The sequence below is a fragment of the Trichoplusia ni genome, chromosome 5, assembly GCF_003590095.1.
Source record: "Trichoplusia ni isolate ovarian cell line Hi5 chromosome 5, tn1, whole genome shotgun sequence".
NCBI lineage: Eukaryota > Metazoa > Arthropoda > Insecta > Lepidoptera > Noctuidae > Trichoplusia > Trichoplusia ni.
This window is the reverse complement of record NC_039482.1, coordinates 1,151,360-1,170,992: the sequence shown is the minus strand read 5'-3', so window position 1 is coordinate 1,170,992 and position 19,633 is coordinate 1,151,360. Positions and strand designations below refer to the sequence as shown.

The 19,633-nt window shown below is 35.7% G+C and overlaps 2 protein-coding genes across 5 annotated transcripts in view; one reads left to right on the top strand and one right to left on the bottom strand.

Moving 5' to 3' along the window:
* Positions 1-851: 851 nt before the first annotated feature.
* LOC113493863 lies at positions 852-3,504 on the bottom strand. The gene has a single exon (XM_026871895.1). The coding sequence runs from the start codon at positions 3,365-3,367 to the stop codon at positions 989-991; it is 2,379 nt and encodes a 792-aa protein (XP_026727696.1). The 5' UTR covers positions 3,368-3,504; the 3' UTR covers positions 852-988.
* Positions 3,505-4,117: 613 nt separating this feature from the next.
* The window catches only part of LOC113493967 (RING finger and SPRY domain-containing protein 1-like), a 30,716-nt gene continuing 15,200 nt past the window's right edge, over positions 4,118-19,633 (top strand). For all 4 annotated transcript variants that reach the window (XR_003400621.1, XR_003400620.1, XM_026872030.1 and 1 more), the window contains exons 1-5: positions 4,118-4,371; positions 6,746-6,924; positions 14,354-14,534; positions 16,084-16,254; positions 19,329-19,536. Coding sequence is in view for 2 of the 4 variants with exons in the window: in XM_026872030.1 (XP_026727831.1) it covers positions 6,749-6,924; positions 14,354-14,534; positions 16,084-16,254; positions 19,329-19,536 (736 nt within the window). In the remaining 2 variants the exon portion in view is untranslated. The remainder of the gene's footprint in view (positions 4,372-6,745; positions 6,925-14,353; positions 14,535-16,083; positions 16,255-19,328; positions 19,537-19,633) is intronic.

The window sequence follows — 19,633 nt, the reverse complement described above, 5'->3', positions numbered from 1 at the left end:
ATACATTAAAAGACATCATGATTAAGTACTAATAAATTCACAAGTAAAATATGTCATGTATGACTAGATAGACACCTAAATAGATTTTGACTATTACATCATATATCCTAATTTACTACCTAGTTACATCAATAAAATATTATTTCAGTGAATCTAAACTAACCATAAACACATGTTATTTACAATTAAACTTGATATTTCTAATTGTATGTGTGTAACACAGGTGAAACATATTTTTGGTATATTAAAATTACATCAAAACACCTACAAGAAATTTATTCAAACACATATCCAAACATTAATATAATGTTAGGTATGTTACACAGAAGCTCTTCATTTTACATTGAGACCTTACACAATAATATTATGTTAGCTGTATTAAAACACTTAAAATCTTATAGCAATTTAGATTTATATCAATCAGCATGAAAAATCAGCTATGCATGCATACAAATATACAATGTAACCTAGAATTTTTTCAATAAAAAAAAGTATATCACAGGACACAAATACGCAAAACTTGAAAACTGCAACACGAAAAAAGGATCTTCAAATTACATGACTTACAAAATAAATCTTAACACACACTTAATCGTAAATATTTGTTTATTCTCTAAGTTTAGTTAAATAAGTGATCTTGTTTTTTTATTATCTGATTTATAAGTTCTTATTGTTTAAATTTTTATTTACTGTTTTTATAATATAATCTTGCTCTACCAAATAAGAAACTATTTTAAGAACCTCCAACACTCAGGCCCCCAAGATACAAGCTTCAGCTTAGTTTGGGGACCACTGTTGATGAATGTATGAAGAATTGTAACTGTGAAACAATAAAATTATTCTTATTCTTATTCTCATTAAATATTAACTGCCTGTGCTAAATTTATTCTCATCTGTTGTAACTGAAGGTGCAAGGTTTGCTGCAACATTTCTTTCACTCTTGTGCAGCCTCCAGCACAGCCTCTTTCTTAATCTTACATATAGCCTCTTATTCAGGCTCCAATTCTATTTTAATCTCCCTTACCTCGGGTAGTGGCTCAAACTCTGCCTTAACCTCCGTTTCTTCAGGGATTGGTTCAATCTCTATCTTTATCTCATTACATTCTAACTTCCGGATATTGTGTTTAGGGCATGTTAGCAGGTGTCTAAATAAATGAGCTTTAGATCTAAACGTATTACAGCAGCACCCACACACAAACGGTGTATCCGGGTGGGTACGAACGTGTTCATTTAATAATTCTGGCGTTGGAAAAAATTGGAAACATTCAATACAAGGATGTTGAATGTTTATGCCCTCCTTAGCTAATTGGCATTTCCACTCTTCGAAACTCTTGTTTATTATAGCTAATTCTTTATCAGTATGAGATTCTTCTATATGGTGAACCCATGTTGCAGGTTCTTCAAAATATACTTTGCATATATAACAGCAAAGTGCTAGAACTTTATTAGAGCTTGGTACAGGTGTTGTGGGTTCAGTAGCAAGCCTGGCTACTGTAGAGTCAGAATTCTCATTTTGGTTCACCCACTCATTCGTTGAAGATTCATTTTTTATATCCAATAAATTATCTCTTTCAATGGAAATGTCTTCAACAGTTTCATTAGCTAAAAGAGGCTCTTCTTTTATTTTAATATTATCAGGCAATGGAAACTGGTTTTGATGTGTAAAAGCAACTGTTGAGGTTGTTATAGTTACATTTTCTTGCACAGAAACCTTACTCAAATTTACACTGTTGCCAACCTTTATCATCCTTGCAAATTTGGTTTCAGATGTTTTTTTTCTCAATGTTAATTGCCCCTGTTCAGACCGCTCAACAATAGCAGGGGTAGTAGATACTGTTACAGTTGTATTAGGGTTAGATGTGGTTACTGTATTCAATGTAATAGGGTAAAGTGTTGCGCCTGTAGAAGTTTTAATGAAGACTAATTTAGTAGGACCAAGATATAGACCATCAATATGACTTGGTTTGAGCACATCGCCTCTGTTAATTTTGATTGGTTTTGTTGGAATATTTACTGGTTTCAGTTGACTTGCAGGGTGACGCAATGTTGTTGCAGCCGCTGATGCATCAGGTGTAGCTAATATAGCAGGTTGACCATATGCTGATGTACAGTCATTTATCAAAGGTACTGTAAATTTCGTTCCAGACCCTGGAGGCCGACCGCGCCGACCCCCCCGAGTAGGTGCATCGCGACCAAGCCCTCGATCACCCTGCAGACAAAGTGTACCCCGAGCACCCCGAGCTCCGCTAGCACCGCGCGTACCCCGACCACCCCGACTACCCCGGCCACCACGACTACCCTGACCACCCCGACTACCCCGACCACCCCGACTGCCCCGACCACCCCGACTGCCCCGACCACCCCGACTGCCCCTACTATGTGTAGCATCCCCTTCATATCCAGAAGCCAGAGCAGGTGCAATAGGCCGATAGAATGGAGTAAGCTGACTGGTTATAGCAGAGGAGCCAGTAACAGCAAGCTGACCAGCAGAAAATCTACTTAACGCAGGTTGACTGGAGACAGCAAACCGGCATCCTGCAGCTGACTGGCTAGCTACTGTAGAACAAATAGTTGAACAGGATGGTCTTCCTTTGGCAGGGACAATACTCAGAGAAGTTTGGCTGAACACTACAGGCCATCTAATTTTAGAAAGTTCATATAAAATTGGAGCACTAGTTGTCGCTATAGGTGGACTTGATACCGGAGGCCAAATAGGTGGTACCGGCCGAATGGACACTCCTCGCCAATTTGCTGATTCTGCTGATGTATCAGTTATTTTATTCACCACTGGAACAGTTGACACACAAGAGCATGCATGGTTAGTGGGCTGATTGGGCCCTGGCTGAACAGACCCAGTTGAGACAGGAACCACCGCAGATACTTCAGCTGGACTAGCTGTTGCATGTTGGTTTGGAGGTGCTTCTATTTGTAGGACTGCCTGACGAGCATCGGTTGTTAGGGCAATTAAGCTTAGTATATCTTTTTTTGTCTTTTGCCAGACACCTCTGATTTGCAAAACTTTTGCAGCTAGTAAAAATTCGTCTAAAACTAAATTTGTGACGGTTGTTATCCCATGGTACATATAGTTGATTATTATTGTTAGAGCATTCTTAGATACCTCTGAAGGTAAAATGATATATATAACGTTTCCTGGTTGAGTCATAGACTTTTGTTCGTGGAAAAGTTGCCTCAAGTACAAGCTACATGAACTTAACACGAATTTATGTGTTCGAAATTGGTATCCGTCTTCAGTACACAGCACCACATCAGAGAACTGATCCGATCGAAGTAACGATGCTACGGCAGCGGCTATATGGAAAGCGTGTGAATCCCATTTTAACTCGTAAGCCTCCGAAGCACGGTTCATTTTTTCACAAGCACCGACACTAGTTTATCAATATTAATAAGTTTTTATTTGTGAATTTACTATCTACTGATTTGAGATTCCACTGATATTCACACATTTACTTCGTTTTCTACTGACAATCTGACACAAAGGATCCAAATGTTACCAGAATAAGAAATGTTTGAAAAATGCACAAATAGCAAAATCAATAAATTCCGGTGTGCCAAATTCGTGTCACAGTTATCTATCGATATTTATTACTAAAAACATTTGAAGTAAAGCAAAGTTCAAATCTCCGTTCAAGTGTTCTCTCTCATTTTCTCTTTTTACTTCGAAACAATTATTAATCAACCGAGAAAACTACACGGAGTGAAAAATCATTCTCTATTAGTATTAATTAAAAATTAATAATAAATCTACAACCGGAATCAATTTCTTGATAATACTAAGAATTTCAAGAACAAATTGTGGATAGGCAATCTATACGAAAACTTCACGTCTCAACTTACTATTCAAGGAAATTTTACATATACTCAGTCTGGCAAACTAGAGACTGAAAGAACGTAGCAAATTTAAAAACTCTCAGCCTAGTAAAAACAAAGCTAATAGAACGAACGAAACGTATAAATAACAACAAGGACATATTGTACGGCTTTATTAAATATTTTCTATTTTTTTTTGCAATCCAATTAGATCCGTGAATTGAAATGGTTCATCTTAAGCTTTTATACTCTGTGGAGAATATTCGATTCGACCGTATTCGACTCTTTCTGCCGAACGAACGTCGAACAATTCCGATCTCCACCAACAACGCTGAATCGCTGCCTGACGCCACTGACGGGCCTTCTCTTGCCGCGGCCTAACGTCATTGACGTTTGCACACCGTCCTGGAGAACTGTTTACAAAAGTTTTTAAATCATTCAAGTAAATACTTTAATTAAACTGTGGATTTAGTTGCCCCTTTCCAAATTAGGGCCCTGTGGATATCTGTCTGATTCGGCGACGGCCAATGTAATAAGGAACTGGTAAGATATTTTTATATAATGTCTTACACATGGTAGTCTATTATATTTTGATGATAATAATAATTGTAGTGTCAAAAATATCTAGATTTGTGTAGACTATTGTGTAGTGGGTCGACCATCGGCTTAGTATTTCGCCTAGATCGGGTGGAGTGTGTGCATATGCTTCTTGAGCATTAGTTGTCTTTGACCTTACCAATCTGCACGCAAATGCACTTCGCTGGCTATTTTTATATTTCAATTGCTAAATCAGGTGGAATTTTAAAGCAATTTTATTATAATTAAAATATACAAACAACATACAAAATTCGTGTAGGGTGAGTACGAATTCAAAGACATTTTTGTATCTTTTTTCTTTAAAACGATTTAAAATAATACTACATTATTACTAAATGTGATGTGAAGGGTTTTCATTTCTCAAATTTATAATATAATCAGTTGAATATTGATGTAACAAAAATTCATTTATTCTAACATCATTATATTATAATGAATTTATTTTGCACTATTGCTACAGGGCAGGTATTCAATCTTTTGCTTGCCAGCTTGCTGCTATGAGTTAGTACTGACCAAGACAGTGGAGAGACAAACTAGATTCTTATTGAAAAGTTGGGCATGGCATAATAGGGTTGCCAGATAGTGACTTATGAAGTCTGGGATAATTAAAAAAAAAAGGTCGGGTTGTGGCACTTGTGGCCATAATACAAAATGTCATATAATTTTTTCAAAGGATTCATGTTTGACATTTAGATTCATTTCTTTTTCAAAAAACCTAGTTATATCTTGTAGAAGATGTAATATACTTATTTGAGTTACAATATTTCTAAAAAAGAAGTCCAGCCTTTGGCATCTTAATAAAAATGCAAATACTTTTTAAAAACTTGGTAGTGGGCCATCTTAGAAACTTGGTCACTCAAGATGACCCAAAATATATTTAAGGAAATATATAATTATGTATAACAAAGACCACGCACCTCCCGCTCACCGGCAACCGTATTTAGCCATTCATAGCTAGTTTATTTTGTCAAAAAATCTGGGGCAATAAGCGCTTACTGCTGGACATGGGACAAGAGGTAAAATTCTGGGGCAATCCTAGATTTCCCGACGATCTGGCAAGCCTAGGGACAACACAGGCTCAGTATAATTTTCTCCTTGTAGGATACGAGCTATAAACTCAAACAAACTGTTATACAGCTTGGCGATTTTTTTGACTTTCGATAATTATATGCCTTTGTTTTTAATAAATTAATAAATAAATAACTCTTGATGTTACCTGCAGTAAATTACATTTAAAATTAAATTTGTTTTTTCTTAACTGGGTAAATTATCGCTGTTTTTGGAGGAAATATAACATTCAGTATTTTTAGCAGTTTATCTTAAGAAATTCAAATGAATAAAAAGACCATTGTCCTCTGTCCTCTCAAAGCATCTTTATATACTATTCTGACAGTGTGAGATTACATAGACACACTTCCTATCCCGTATCTCCATTCTTATTGCAGTTTTTAGCAGTATTTCATCAGCTTACTTTAAGCAATCACATTTTTAAATATTTCTCAGCAGAAACTTATCATGATTTACATTTTTTTTATGTCTGGCTTCTATTCTGCCCCTCCGTTTTCAACTATTTGCATTTTAATAATTCTAAAATATCTTGTCTATTGACTCTTATGGTTGAGTATGAGCAGCATATCTAAAAGGAATAAGCCCTGAGACACTCATGTTTAAAGTAACTATTGTAACAGTTGCTGTGTGGCTTCGCTTATTAATATTGTGGTGTTTTTATTCCCCATGAGTCCCAAATTTAGTATAGACAAATGTTATGACATTGATTTTGCCTGTGTTAGCATTAGAACCTTTATTTATGATAATTTTCTCTTTCTTTCTTAAGTTGTGCTCACATACTTTATAAAAAGCCAGCTCAGAGAGAGGCTAATCACTGTTTTGGCATAAGTAACCAATGGTCAAGTTCTAAGCTTAATGTTAAGTATAGGTACTCTGAAACGTTGCAAGTCAAACATAAGGCAGAGAAAGAAAAGAAGAGTTCGCACTTATATGACGCAAAAAGAACCAATTAGTTATTGAGCCAATTAATTCAATAATTTAAACTCGATCTTTATAGTAATTGTGTAGATTACACAGGGATACAATTGTGTGGTTCAAAGGTTTCACAAACATTCAATTCACATACTCAAATGCATGCGTGGATCACACAAATACTTGTCCTACGCGGGGATCGAACCTGCGACTCGTCGCGCTCAATAGGTTTGGCGTGGTGACCATAACCACTTGACTATCCGTGCACTACTTGTTTCGCTCGTCAGACACTTTATTTATTTATTTGAGAATGTGTTCTTACGTATCCTCCTGTTGACAGAAAATGGGTGCTTGCTGTTGCAAGAACGCGGCTCGGACTGAGTCGTACGCGCCTCCGGCGGGACCCATAATTGATCCTACGGAGCCCCGCATCATCGTGCCCAAATCCATTGTAGAAACCGTGATCATCGACAAGCTCGTGCTCGAACTCCTGGCGTTGATAGCATCCTTCGTAGACAAGTAAGTGGATAGTATTAAGTTGAGCAGTTGATGCAGCATAACAGGAAAGCAGTTAGCAGCTGAGCCCAAAAAGTCTAATTTAAAGGTTGACTACGGCTCTCAAGAAAAGCTACTAAGTCGCAAATCTCTTAATTTGAAACCAGTGTAATTATTTTTCCTTATTATATTTATAGAAATATTTCATTTTAACCGGGCTTATGTCACATGTAATGTTGTCATATTTTGCTTCATTTACTGCTGAATATTGGCTTTGCGTTGTCAACGTGTGCATAGCATGAGATGTGTTATACAATAGAACAGTAAAAGCGATTGTTAAAAATAAAATCTTTTTTGTTACCTATTAGAGTGGGTAATAAGATCGTAATATTTAGTATAAATGGTCAAAATTTATTGATACATATAAAGATGTGTAGAATTTTGGGGCTTAGTATATTTTCATGAGCGAATATAATTCCATATGGCTGGCGAGATGACATCTATTTGAAGATATCTATAAAGTACTAGCTAACCCAGCAAATGTTGTTTTGCCTAATATATTTTTTTCTAGTTGTATGTATTTTTAATGCCACATAATAAAAAAAATAAAAACAATCAACTTCGTCCAAAAAATAAAATATTTTTTTTAGTGTGAGCAACCCTTATCACTTAGGGGTATGAAAAATAGATGTTAGTCGATTCTCAGACCTACTGAATAAGTTATAGTTAGTAATTTTGGTAAAAATTGGTTAAGCCGTTTCGGAGGAGGACGGTAACTAACATCGTGACACGGGAATTTTATACATTAGATTATCAGTCCTATTATAGAGTAAATTTAGGATAGACAATAATATATAATGGCTGGAAGATATGGTGTTTCTTAAAAATATCCTCACGTTCTCATCAGTGCTTAAAGTGGGAAAAGTAAAACTTCAAACGAACATGGTTATTGTGTCTGTCTTAAGTTAAATCCTTAACCTGGCTGATTTTAGTTTTTTTACTGTTTTTTTCAGGCACTTTCTGCAAGTATCTTAGCACCAAGTAAAATTAAATTATCCCACAACGCCACCTAGTGTCAAACTAAGCAAACCATGTACTGAGTAGTAGACAACTGATACCAAAACATACTTATATATTTCTAAATACATATGTGTATATTTTAATACATTACACCCAGACACAGAACAAAAGCGAGCGCTCATCAAACAAACATTTTTCCTGGGTAGGAAACGAACCCACGACCTCCGGAATAGCAGTTAGGGCCACTGACCACTAGACCACCAGGCCAGTAAAAAAATGGAGTGACTTGAATTGAATCGGTATATATCAGTATACTAGCTGTTGCCCGCGCCTTCGTCCCCGTGGGTAGAAGGTATAAGTTATGATTTATACCCCTGTTTTTTTCACATTTTCCATTGTATCTTCGCTCCTATTAGTCGCAGCGTGATGGTTTATAGCCTAAAGCCTTCCTCGATGAATGGTCTATTTAACACAAAAATAATTTTTCAATTTGGATCAGTAGTTCCTGAGATTAGCGCGTTCAAACAAAACAAACAAACAAACAATCAAACAAACTCTTCAGCTTTATATATTAGTATAGATTCTACACTGAAAAATATTTTTTGCATGATTAGATAAAACTTTGGTCTTAATAATGTATTAAAACATAACATATTTTTTCCTTCACCTCTCCATTTCTATTCACTGCGTTTGACAGTATGTATTATACATGCGTCTGATGATGTACTCCCGTACGATATAAATTGTTCGTTTTAAAAAAGTTTAGAAATACCTAACGCTACTTTTTTTACTATTCAGTATTGGTAGACTGATATATATCGCTGCGGCCGCGATTTACTGATTAAACATAACAATGTCAAAATGAATAAATCTATTTTAATAAAGAGTGAATACCAATAAGAATAAAGAGTCGTTCCCGGAGGAAAACTTGTCTTTAAGAATAGAATTAAATTTAAAATGAAATGATGAACATCTAGGGTGTAGGCTTGTTCCAGCTAAAAGATGTCAGTGATAACTGAATTCCGTGTGGTTGTAACCAACACTGTCGGCAATTTTTATCACAAAACAAAATATGTTTTTTCTTATAATTTTTAGTCATATTTAAACTGTCTAACAATAATGATCAGATATTTTTTTAAGAATCCCATAGAAAAAAGAAAGCGAACATAAAAATATTATGATAATTAATTTTATTAAGTTCTGTCAACAGTTCTATAAAGACACGTAACACGTGTTACTGGTAACTGGAAATGACGTTCGCACGAATCAACTTATTTATTTAAAGTTAACGGTTTTAAAGATAATAGAATGTTGTTGTTTATAAATATGTTGTTGTCTTATTACCACTTGTTTTATTGTTTCAATTCTAACTAGGTACTTAACTTTTATTTGTACAAAACATGTTTATTAGGACCTACAAAATATAAAATGAATATGTATATAAAGATTTGTCTATACTATGATATTACAGAAAAGTAAAGTTTGCAAGGAAATAAAAGGTTTATAAACCACGTCATATTTTGTGTGACGGAGTACGCAGTTTGAAAAATACCGCCTACTGATCTAGGTACGCTCCCGGCTCCCGCTCACAATTTAAAGGACTCTGTAGGTATTGTTACAGCAAAATAAATCTAACAGATTGCCTTTTCTTTCTAGAGAGCTATCTTAAAATTAAAAAAAACCTTACAAATCCATATAGTTTTTCATCCCTCCTTGAAAAAAGGAAACTAGGGTTGAAACCCTAGTTTGTATTAAAAAGTAGCCTAGGTATGTCCTTGCTCAGGTTCTACGCTAACTATGTACCAAATTTAAATTGCATTGGTAGTCAGTAACTTAGGCTCGGGCGCATTTCATATTACTAAGAAATTTTGATCTATCATTTCATGTTTTAATCGTCTAAACCTCGAGAGAATCTCACCAACAAGAGCGAAGCTCGAAACTGTTAGGTACTTTCTATCTTATATAACACACAACTAAAAATATGAGGTGTTGAGAGCCAACCTTATCGTAAAAGATATTTTATACTTCAGAGTAATACATACCATTATGTTGCTAGATGCACTATCATAAACTTGTGCTAAGCTAATGAGAATATGAAACTTTACCCTACTTCCATACATTCTGCTATGCATAACCATAAATCCCTTTGATCTATTTATGACTCCCATATGCACATTTTTCTCCTTATTTTTACTACTAATATGCTAATTAAACCTCGAGGGAATTTTATTTGAAAAGTGAAGTCTTTATGTGTGTTAATACTTATTTTGCAATTCAAGTTTTATGCGGTTGCGTGTATTCTAGTGTCAGTCCCTATTGCAGAAATCCTAACAACTAGTGAATTTAAGTATCCTGTTAAAGACCTTTGATACAATCTATACATAATATAATAAATATGTAGAACGCTCAATTCTGTACATGAAAATATTGAAAAAATAAATAGCAGGTGACGGATCCTAGAAGTTGCTGACGTATATCTTTCCGCGAATTGTTCACACGGGCAACTTTACGTAGCTCTTTCCCGTGTGAGCAGTCCATGAAATCTTCATGTTCATATTCCGGACGAGCTCACTAACAATGTTGTGTATGCTGAAGCTCTCAATTAACTATCTGTCGCATTGTCACGCACGATCATTTTTTTATTTTTGCAAACTTTTCGTCACTGTCAGTAATTTACTGCTAAATGCTACTAACTATCAATATCGGAATTACCGTGAAAAAGATACTTAATACAGAACGCGAGCTCTACAGCAGTAGCTCAATATAGGGATCTTCTTATTATAGGTCTAGCCGTACTTGGGTCCAATAAATAAACCAACCACGCGAAGACTGACATCCGCGCGGACGGAGTCGCGGGCGGAAACTAGTTATTACATAAAGACAGTAAACTCCTAAGTAGTGTGGTAAAAATAAAGATAACGTATAAGATACAGGCTAATAACCTAAGTACACTCGGGCTATTAAGACAAATCTACCGATACCTCAAATGTGAAAATCCATTCAACGGTTCTAGAGATACAAGGTAATAAAGAATATTACATACATACAAAATACGCGCTAAACACATAACCCTCCTGGCAGTCGGGTAAAAAGGTCGAAATCACTAGCTCGACGTGTCGCAGGTTCGATCGTTCGTTCAAATAAGAAAAGCGTTTTTGTGATCCACGAATGCTTGTTCCGAGTCCGGGTATCTTTACTGTACATAGTGTAGTTCAATTTTTTCTCTCTCAATTCGAAAAACATAAGGAAAAATAAATTCATTCGACGAAGTCAGACTGGCAATATAAAAAAAAGAAAACGTTATGCAATGTAAAAGGTTGGTAAACGTTTGACTATTTCAATTTCCTGCAAAAGAAGTCGCGAGCACCGTCTGTTTTATACAAACATACATCAAAGGAAAACTTTAATAAATTGGAAGTCCTATAACTTAAACTCCGTTGGTTTTTAAAACAACTTTGCAGACTTTATTCCAATTAGAAATTAATTAGCTAAAGATATTTTTAAAAGGTTTTGCAATCATGGACCATGGTAGCATAAAAATGAATATTAAAAAGTTTGTATACCTACGTTTAATTTACAAAGTAGTTATGTGTTCACTCAGACTGAATGTTTGATTGAAGGGACAGCATTGTGATTTTGGATAAACGGACTTAAAAGAAAAACTTGTCTGATTGTTAACGTGATCATAACATAACATGTATGTAAAAGGAGATGTAAAAATAACCTTTCGCTTGACTGACTGGACGAATAGTTTATAGGTATTGACATTTCTCTTTTCGATACTTGAAGGGTCACCCGACTAAAAACAAAGACAATTATGTATTATGTTTGCGAAACCATAACCGTCTGAACATTAAAGGACATACGTCATTTTCTTTGTACGTAAGTAAAACATGTCTAAATAACAATGGATTCTATTTCTGACTATATTCTATCTACTTTTTCGTCCTTTATTAAACTGTCATCGGTTATAACAACTAACATTACTGAAGCCATTCTCTATTGTGATGTTGAAACCTAATATTTTGGATCGAAAAATCTCTAGTATTATGGGCTAATGTAACCAAGGCTATCTTCGACATGTGATGTCATTTTAATGGATCTTTCAAGTTCACCATGTATTACGTTAGGGACAGTCCTTTGTTAGGAACAGAAGGTCATGCCTAGACCTGACAGTAGGATGCATTATTATCTTAAGAAAATGCGGCGCCATCAATTAGAAGGCGTCTGTGTAGAACAGTGGGAGTGATTTTTTACTGTTATGTTTTTTACGACAACAGTAGCTGACGTAAAATGAAACGCAGGTACGATAATGCTGAATTATCAAGATTATTCATCTTATAATTCTGTGCTTAATGTTCATGTGTTACGTGGGCACATCGCATGCATCGGCACTTTTTACACATTTCTCAAAGTCTAAGTCAGATTTTATATCAAGTATTAACTATAAAAAGTCAATCATCTGTATGTGATTCAGACTCAGCTTGACATGAAGCCCTTTTATAGCAAATCTCTTTGATATTATCCTTCATTGTTCACCTTTAGCAAATTATGTCATTCAAATAAATCGAGATTTTCTGATTCCTTTTATATCTGAGATTTCTTTTCCTCTTATTCTATTTTTCAACTGCCAATTTAATTCATTGGATTGTAAGGCAATTTTGGTATCAATTTAACAGATTAGAGTTGTGGGAATATTTTGTACATTGTCTTTATGGAAATTTGTATTCAATGATTGGACATATTTTGTAAAAATAATATTAACCGATCAATTATTTAAATGATTTAATACGTCGTTTTATTTAAAACTCTAAATGCTGCCCAGTTCCTTTACTTTCGAAAGTATAATAGGTTTTAGTTCGCTTACACTTAAGTAAACATAGGAAAAACAAATGCTTTTATCGGATTGGAACGTGAGTATGGACCACTCACGTTTCAATCCGATAAAAGCATATTTTTTACATAAATTACTATTCGATTCAAACAATGTCGTATGAACCAGTTGCTTTATCAGTTTCCCGATTAGTTGTACAACTAGTTGTCCGACCCGTCCACTACAGCTAAAGCTTGGTAGTTTGCGAATCACGGCAACGTGATACAATATGGCGTAATAAACGTACTGAATCCTAACAGCGTAGTTTACATTTCATTTCAATTTGTTTAACTTACATTACTCTTTCTTTAAGTAAACCATTGTTGCTTGTTTGATATTTTAAACTTTTTTGTTGTTGCAAAAATAAAATATGAGTTTTTATTAATTTCATGAATTTTAATATTTTAATAAAATTAATATCTTATATATAGTTATTAAAATAATGTATTATTTATTTCTTTTTAACAAATTGAAAGTAACTTGTCTTTGTTTTGTTACACAGCTCCCAAAATAATCCGATATACAAATCTTATTTTTCGATATTGTTCATCAAATAAGGCTAGATATTGTCACGAAACAACATCGCTACTTGTAAAAACATTGCATTCGAGTAAGAAAATAGTTCCATACACAACGATTGAAATGAAGCCGTATGAAAATAAATCAGATTGTAGATGCAGCGATAGTGCCATTTAAATTTTCACATCAGATAACCTATGACCTATTTATTAACAAATATGGCGGCTGCGTTGGCTATTGATTGTCCCTTTCTAGAATGTTATTTACCTGAGGCTGCGCTGGTCCGGGCTGTACTGCGTAGGTGGACTTCCGGGAATTCAACTCGGCGAACTGCGCTGTATTGATCGGCTGGGCGAGAACATTACACTGTTGCATGTCTAGTGCGAAATGATAGCATGTTTGATGATGCGAATAAATCTTCGTAACCGAATACGGCCATTGTTGTCGTACCTTACCTAAAGCTAAAGCTGACGCTTAAACTTTGCATTGGTTGGATGTTTTAAAGCTTTCGAAAGAATGCTTTCTACATGCAACAGGCCTGCGTGTTGCCATTTTTTATTTTTAAAGAGATCATTTATATAACTTCAACGTTATTTGTATATTTATTCGAGTAATATTAAAGTTCTTTAAACTGGCACTTTTACATCGTGATTAGGTAGATTTGATTAGTTGTTTTGTACATTACGAAATAAGCACTAAGCGTGACTTTCCTTTGTTCGGAATAATTGAGGAACTTGTCCTATTTTGTATTGTTGTTCTTAGTATATTGATATCCATGATGAGTGATTTGGATTTACAATAAATTTTGTATAAATATGAAGGTATATAATCTAACAAAAGCTTCTTACCAATTCATTATATTTAATTATTTTATTTTCATTTTGTGCCTATCACAAAACGTGCTTTTGCTATTTTTTATGACAGCGATTGTTTTATTCGTGTATTTACCGAAGAAGTATGTAATATACGTGTATACTGATTCGGAGACGATCGACCGTGTGACTTTTGAAACCGATATTATAATTCTTTGTTCGTTCCCAGTGATGAGGAGTCGCCAGTGTCGTTGGTGAAGCTACATGCTATCGCCGACAAGGAGGAGGGATGGTTCCAAGTCGTGTCCTCGATGGTGACTGTGATCCCGCTGGAGAATCCCCTGGGGCCTTCCGCTATCACTATTGTGTTTGATGACTGTCCTTTGCCATCCAAGGACTCTGTGATTAAGGTAAGTTGAATAACTGCGATGACGAATATCCATGTGAGTCGAACTTGGCATTGCTGGTAACAATTGAAAGCTTGCTAAAGAAAATTCAGTGTAAATTAGACTTTGTCAGGTAATGAAATAAATTTATCATCATGATATCACTACAGTATAATATAATATAATATACCGCGATGTTATGCGAATCATAGTTTATAATAGCTAAATTAATGTACCTACTAATTAACAATTTAAGAAAAGGTCTCATATTCGGTCGTATGATTAAAATACTTCGATAATCGATGTAACCTTTTTAATTTAATTTCCTTCAACGTCAATTTACATTGACTTGGTATCGATTTCCAATGTGGTATAAAAATAGTGTATGTTATTAATCATCTTTCTTCGACGTCTCGTCAGTCACTCGTATGACATTAAGTCAATAATGTAAGGACTTTTATGGCATACTCGGTATTATAATACCATTATCAGTCTTTACTGGGCGCAAGGTACTATGTGAAGCTTAAAAGGGTGTGAATTATTATGGACTGACAACTATCTCTATTTTCGCATGGTTTTATCATTTGTTTTATTTAGTAGACCTCCTTGGTTAAGCCTCGTTGAGTGGGCCATATATATTCAGCAACAAACGTTTCGGGATTAATTCATAATTATCGTATATTTTGATTCACTTATTACAATACCAGGTAAATAGGTGGATGGAAATTAATACCAAAGGTCAATATGATGACCAAATGTTTGGAAAAAGAACCCACGGCGGGCGACAGAAATAAAATTGCGTGGAAATATACATATTATGTGTCTTTAGTTTATTATGGTTAGGGCAATTTTCTTGTAATGGGAATTTTGGGAGGGTGTGTTAAATTCATGGAAATATAAATATCTTTTTTTTAATATTAAACTTTATTATCAACCTACGATGAAACAGGTCTCTTTATAGTCTTACTTGTCTACCGGCCCATTGGTCCAGACAATGTAACATGGCATTGAAGTAAAAGACAACAAGAAAACTTTAATGTTATGAATAACATTTTCGACAAGTGACTTTCCTTTGATTTGTCAGTTAGGTACATTGTAGCGTTAGACTCAATAGCATTAGATCTCGTAGTATCTAATGTGAATTGCTTACAGTCCCAGAAGGCCTAAACAATGTTACGTTGCATTAGAATACAGCGCAAATACAATGTATCGGAATGAGATTTATTTGAGTTTGATTTAGTTCTAGACTACATTGGAGCAGTTGGATAAACTAAACCTAGATTTCCAAATTAATGTAGAGGGGAAGTTGTCGCTTTTTCTACAGAAGCTCGTGTCGTCCGTATACTCATTTAAAGTTACAAATTGCTTTGTTTTTAAAAAAGGACTGAAGTAAACTTGTTATCCTTGTGTCGCGGGGGTTTTCATAAACGGAACACGCATTCGTGGATCACACAAATGCTTGTCCAAAGCGGGGATCGGACCCGCGACACGACGCACAGTTTGCTTCGCGTGGTGATCTCAACTACTCGGTTATCCGTGCAGTCATATATATCCGTATATTTTATTGTTACAGCTTACCCAGCTTTTCGGATTGTCAGCGATGCGTGCGCTGATGGGCGAAATCAATGTGAAGATCGAACGCAACATCTGCGTGGTGCTGTGCTGCATCGCTGATAAGCTCGCCGGCCCCAACAGCGTGGCTGTGCTCACTGAGGAGACCCTCGACTATATGCTGTCTTTCCTGGTAAGTGGTTGATGACTGTATAACCCCCGAAAATTGCAAACAGACCTGGCCGGCATTTTGTTAGAATGACGTCATACGGTTCTTAATGTGACAAGTTTCCCGCACTGCAGCGATTTGCGAGGAATTAGGGACTGTTCCTCTTTCTTTCTGATTGATTTCCGCTGTGTCTGATGATATTCATGAATTTTCAGAACGGTTTAACTGATTTGGATAGGATTTTACGAGCTTTTTATTAGGAAACACTATGATAGGGATAATCCAAGTTTCATGGTTATGGTATATGTTTTAGAGATTTATATTATAAAGTAATTTAAACTCTTCATGAGTTGCGCTGAGTCCTGCCTTCATCATACATTTGTTATAGCTTGTATATCCGCAATTCCACTTGTCTTAATGTTACAAAAACAACTCGCAACATGTATGTATATAATACTACATCCTTAACCTGCAAAACTGAAAACTAACCTAAAATATATTGATACGATTCTCGAACTTAAACGATTATCAAGATACCATTCCCATATAGTTAAAACGATGTTTTGACTGCAATGTCTAAAAATGTCTTCTAAACAATATAAAATATCCATTTCCGCATGTTAGACATGCTACCGATTACAAGATAAAATAATTACGTTAAGTTTAAACTTGTTATTCGCCCACTAATAAAATTCAACGCTACCGGAGCCGCGGGCGGAACTTAGTAAATACATTAACGCATACTTCATGAGACAACTTCATTAATACGTACCGGCGTTATGTGACGTCATACAGTAAGCATGTCTCTCCGATGAATCATTTAATCTATAGGGGTGAATATTTTAAACATGTTAGAATCAACAACTTTTGTTTACGACCTTTGGAAATGTGTTCCTATATATTTAATCAAGGATGAATTACATTAGCTTAACTAAAATAGCCAGATAATCCAAGCCCAGTCTAGTGGTATAAGTCAGTAGTCACCATTTCTTCGTGTGCGACGTGTCGACGGTTCGATCCTCGCGTAGGACAAGCTTTGGGTGGTCCACTATCATCAGCAATTTTCTGAGTCAGGTGTCTTTGTGCACGAGACTTGAATGTTTGTGAAGATGACATAGTAATATAATTAGGCAATTTTTATTCAATTATTTATAATCTTAATATAATAAAGAAAGTAACTTAAAAATAAAGGTTTCATTCTAAAAAGCACACGCCGTAATAACTCTAACTAATAAACCTAAACCATCTAACTGGTATTTAATAAGTTTAATAGGTCAAAGGGGCCTTGACTACTGTTGGTGCATTCTATAATGACAGGGAAACCAAGCTCAGCCCTCGTTCCAACATTCATTTCATGTAATCGATCTCTATTATGAAATGCTAAAGGTCACGAGTCAACAAGCTTTTGTGCTGCGATAAAGGCGGATAACTCGCTGACATTAAATTAAAAAAGTTAAGAGAAATCTAATTGGAAGATTTCAATGCATCTTGTGAAGGGCGTGTTCTAGATATGCAGTTTCAAGTTCGAAGTTTGTTTTCTCAAGCTTCGATATTGAAAGTTTGCACGAGCTATATAACTTTTTAATTGGACCCTATTTACGCTTTGATCTGTGAGTACTGATAACGAAGTATGCTTGAAGAGGTTTGACTCTAATTTAGATTAGTTCCAGAGCTTAGGTTTTGATTCTAATTCTTGATCTATTTCTAAAGATATACATGGAAGCTATAGGAAAAATATGCTTGGACTAGAGGACCTGACATTTACCTTCTTTTACTACTTATTTATTATTTATTATTCTAGAAAATAAAAAGTAAATATTTTATTATTTGTATTGAATAATTGAACTGTAGGCGACCACTTGCGTTTCCATGTTAACATCGATGCGCAATGCAATTACTTTCTAAGGCTCCTCTTTATAATGTTGAAGGACGTCGCAAAGAAAACAACAACAAGAAGACTTGTAAATTGAAATCAATACACGTGCTTTCTCTCTGTAAGATTCCGGTCGGTTCCTTTGCTTTGTTATGAACGGACTTCAGTTAATAGTTTGATAAACGGATCTTAATAGTTGGACTTATTGGTAGGTATTGACAAACCAGTCAACACTTGCAGTACAAGTGCTATAATACGCCGGGGTCTTCATCAGTGGCCACTAACATTTATGACTGAAAGATGGTTGAAACAGCAACCGTATTAGTTTTTCTGATTTTGGCACTTGCGCTGATGGCTAACAAGACCTATACTGGAGTGACAATGCCGGTCGCAATGTCTGCAGACAAATTACGTTTCCGGCGTTGGAGGTTGATCCATTCGTTGGTGACGTAGGTCGCACTTTTGGGAGACCAGATCGAACCTGGCATTATCATGTGCGGTTATTCCATCTGATAATAATTTCGTCCATTTTTCGCGGTTAACAGAAACTTTATCCCAGATGTTCGGGTCAATGTTAAAAGATACCATATCACGTTTAACACTGTCTTTAAACATCGCCGGGGTACACTTAAAAAATCACATGACTTAACACGGCGATATTACGAATGAGCTGCCAGTTGAGCATAATGGCGAATATAAGTTAAGAGATAATAATCCACCTACGCTTGGCGCTGATTAGCATCCAGCCACTCAGAGCGGTTCACGGATGTTAGCTGTCATAACCATTTGATTATGTACTCTTCTTCTCTCCTGATCGAGGCGATGGTAACAACATTTGTCGGCTCAGGAATTACTTCGTGACTTGAGGACTTTTTAGAATTACTCATGTGTAAGGAGGTCGGGATCATTTACGAATGTATACCTGGTTACCCAGGCCAACTGCATCACTTTTATTTATCGTGGAGTACCTAGGTCCGGAGTATTTTGAGCTACTTACATGCTGGCCAGATAGATAGCTTGAGGGATTGTTGATCATTTGGTGAAGGTTTTCGGATGATAGGACAAAGGATTCGGTGAAATAATACCTCGCTACCGTCTTTGCTGGAGCTGTGCAAAACAATTTCTGATTAACCTTGTACACTCGTTCCTACGTGGTTGTGTTTTGTGTCATCTCCCATCATGTACTCATCTTATCAAAATTCTCCTTTTTGTGTTTGTACCACAGATGTTCCGTCGCGAGCCGCGCATAGTTCTGTTCGCGCTGATAGCACTGGAGAAGTTCGCTCACTCCACCGAGAACAAGGTGACCATTAAGAAACGCCTCGATACGCAAGAGGAGCACCCGCTGCTTGCCTTGGAACAGTATGCGGATAGCACCGATTACATCTGGCGCCAAGTCGGCTTCGCTGCTAAGTGGGCTCTTGACAATATCTGTAAGTGGCTCTCTTACATTTATAAAATACTATCAGTTCTCCAATTTTAGTTTTGCTTATCAATTAACAGTATTGCTATAATTGGTGTTAGTGACAC

Coding starts and splice junctions, on each gene's coding strand:
- LOC113493863 (XM_026871895.1), bottom strand. CDS start 3,367: ATGAACCGTGCTTCGGAGGCTTACGAGTTAAAATGGGATTCACACGCT.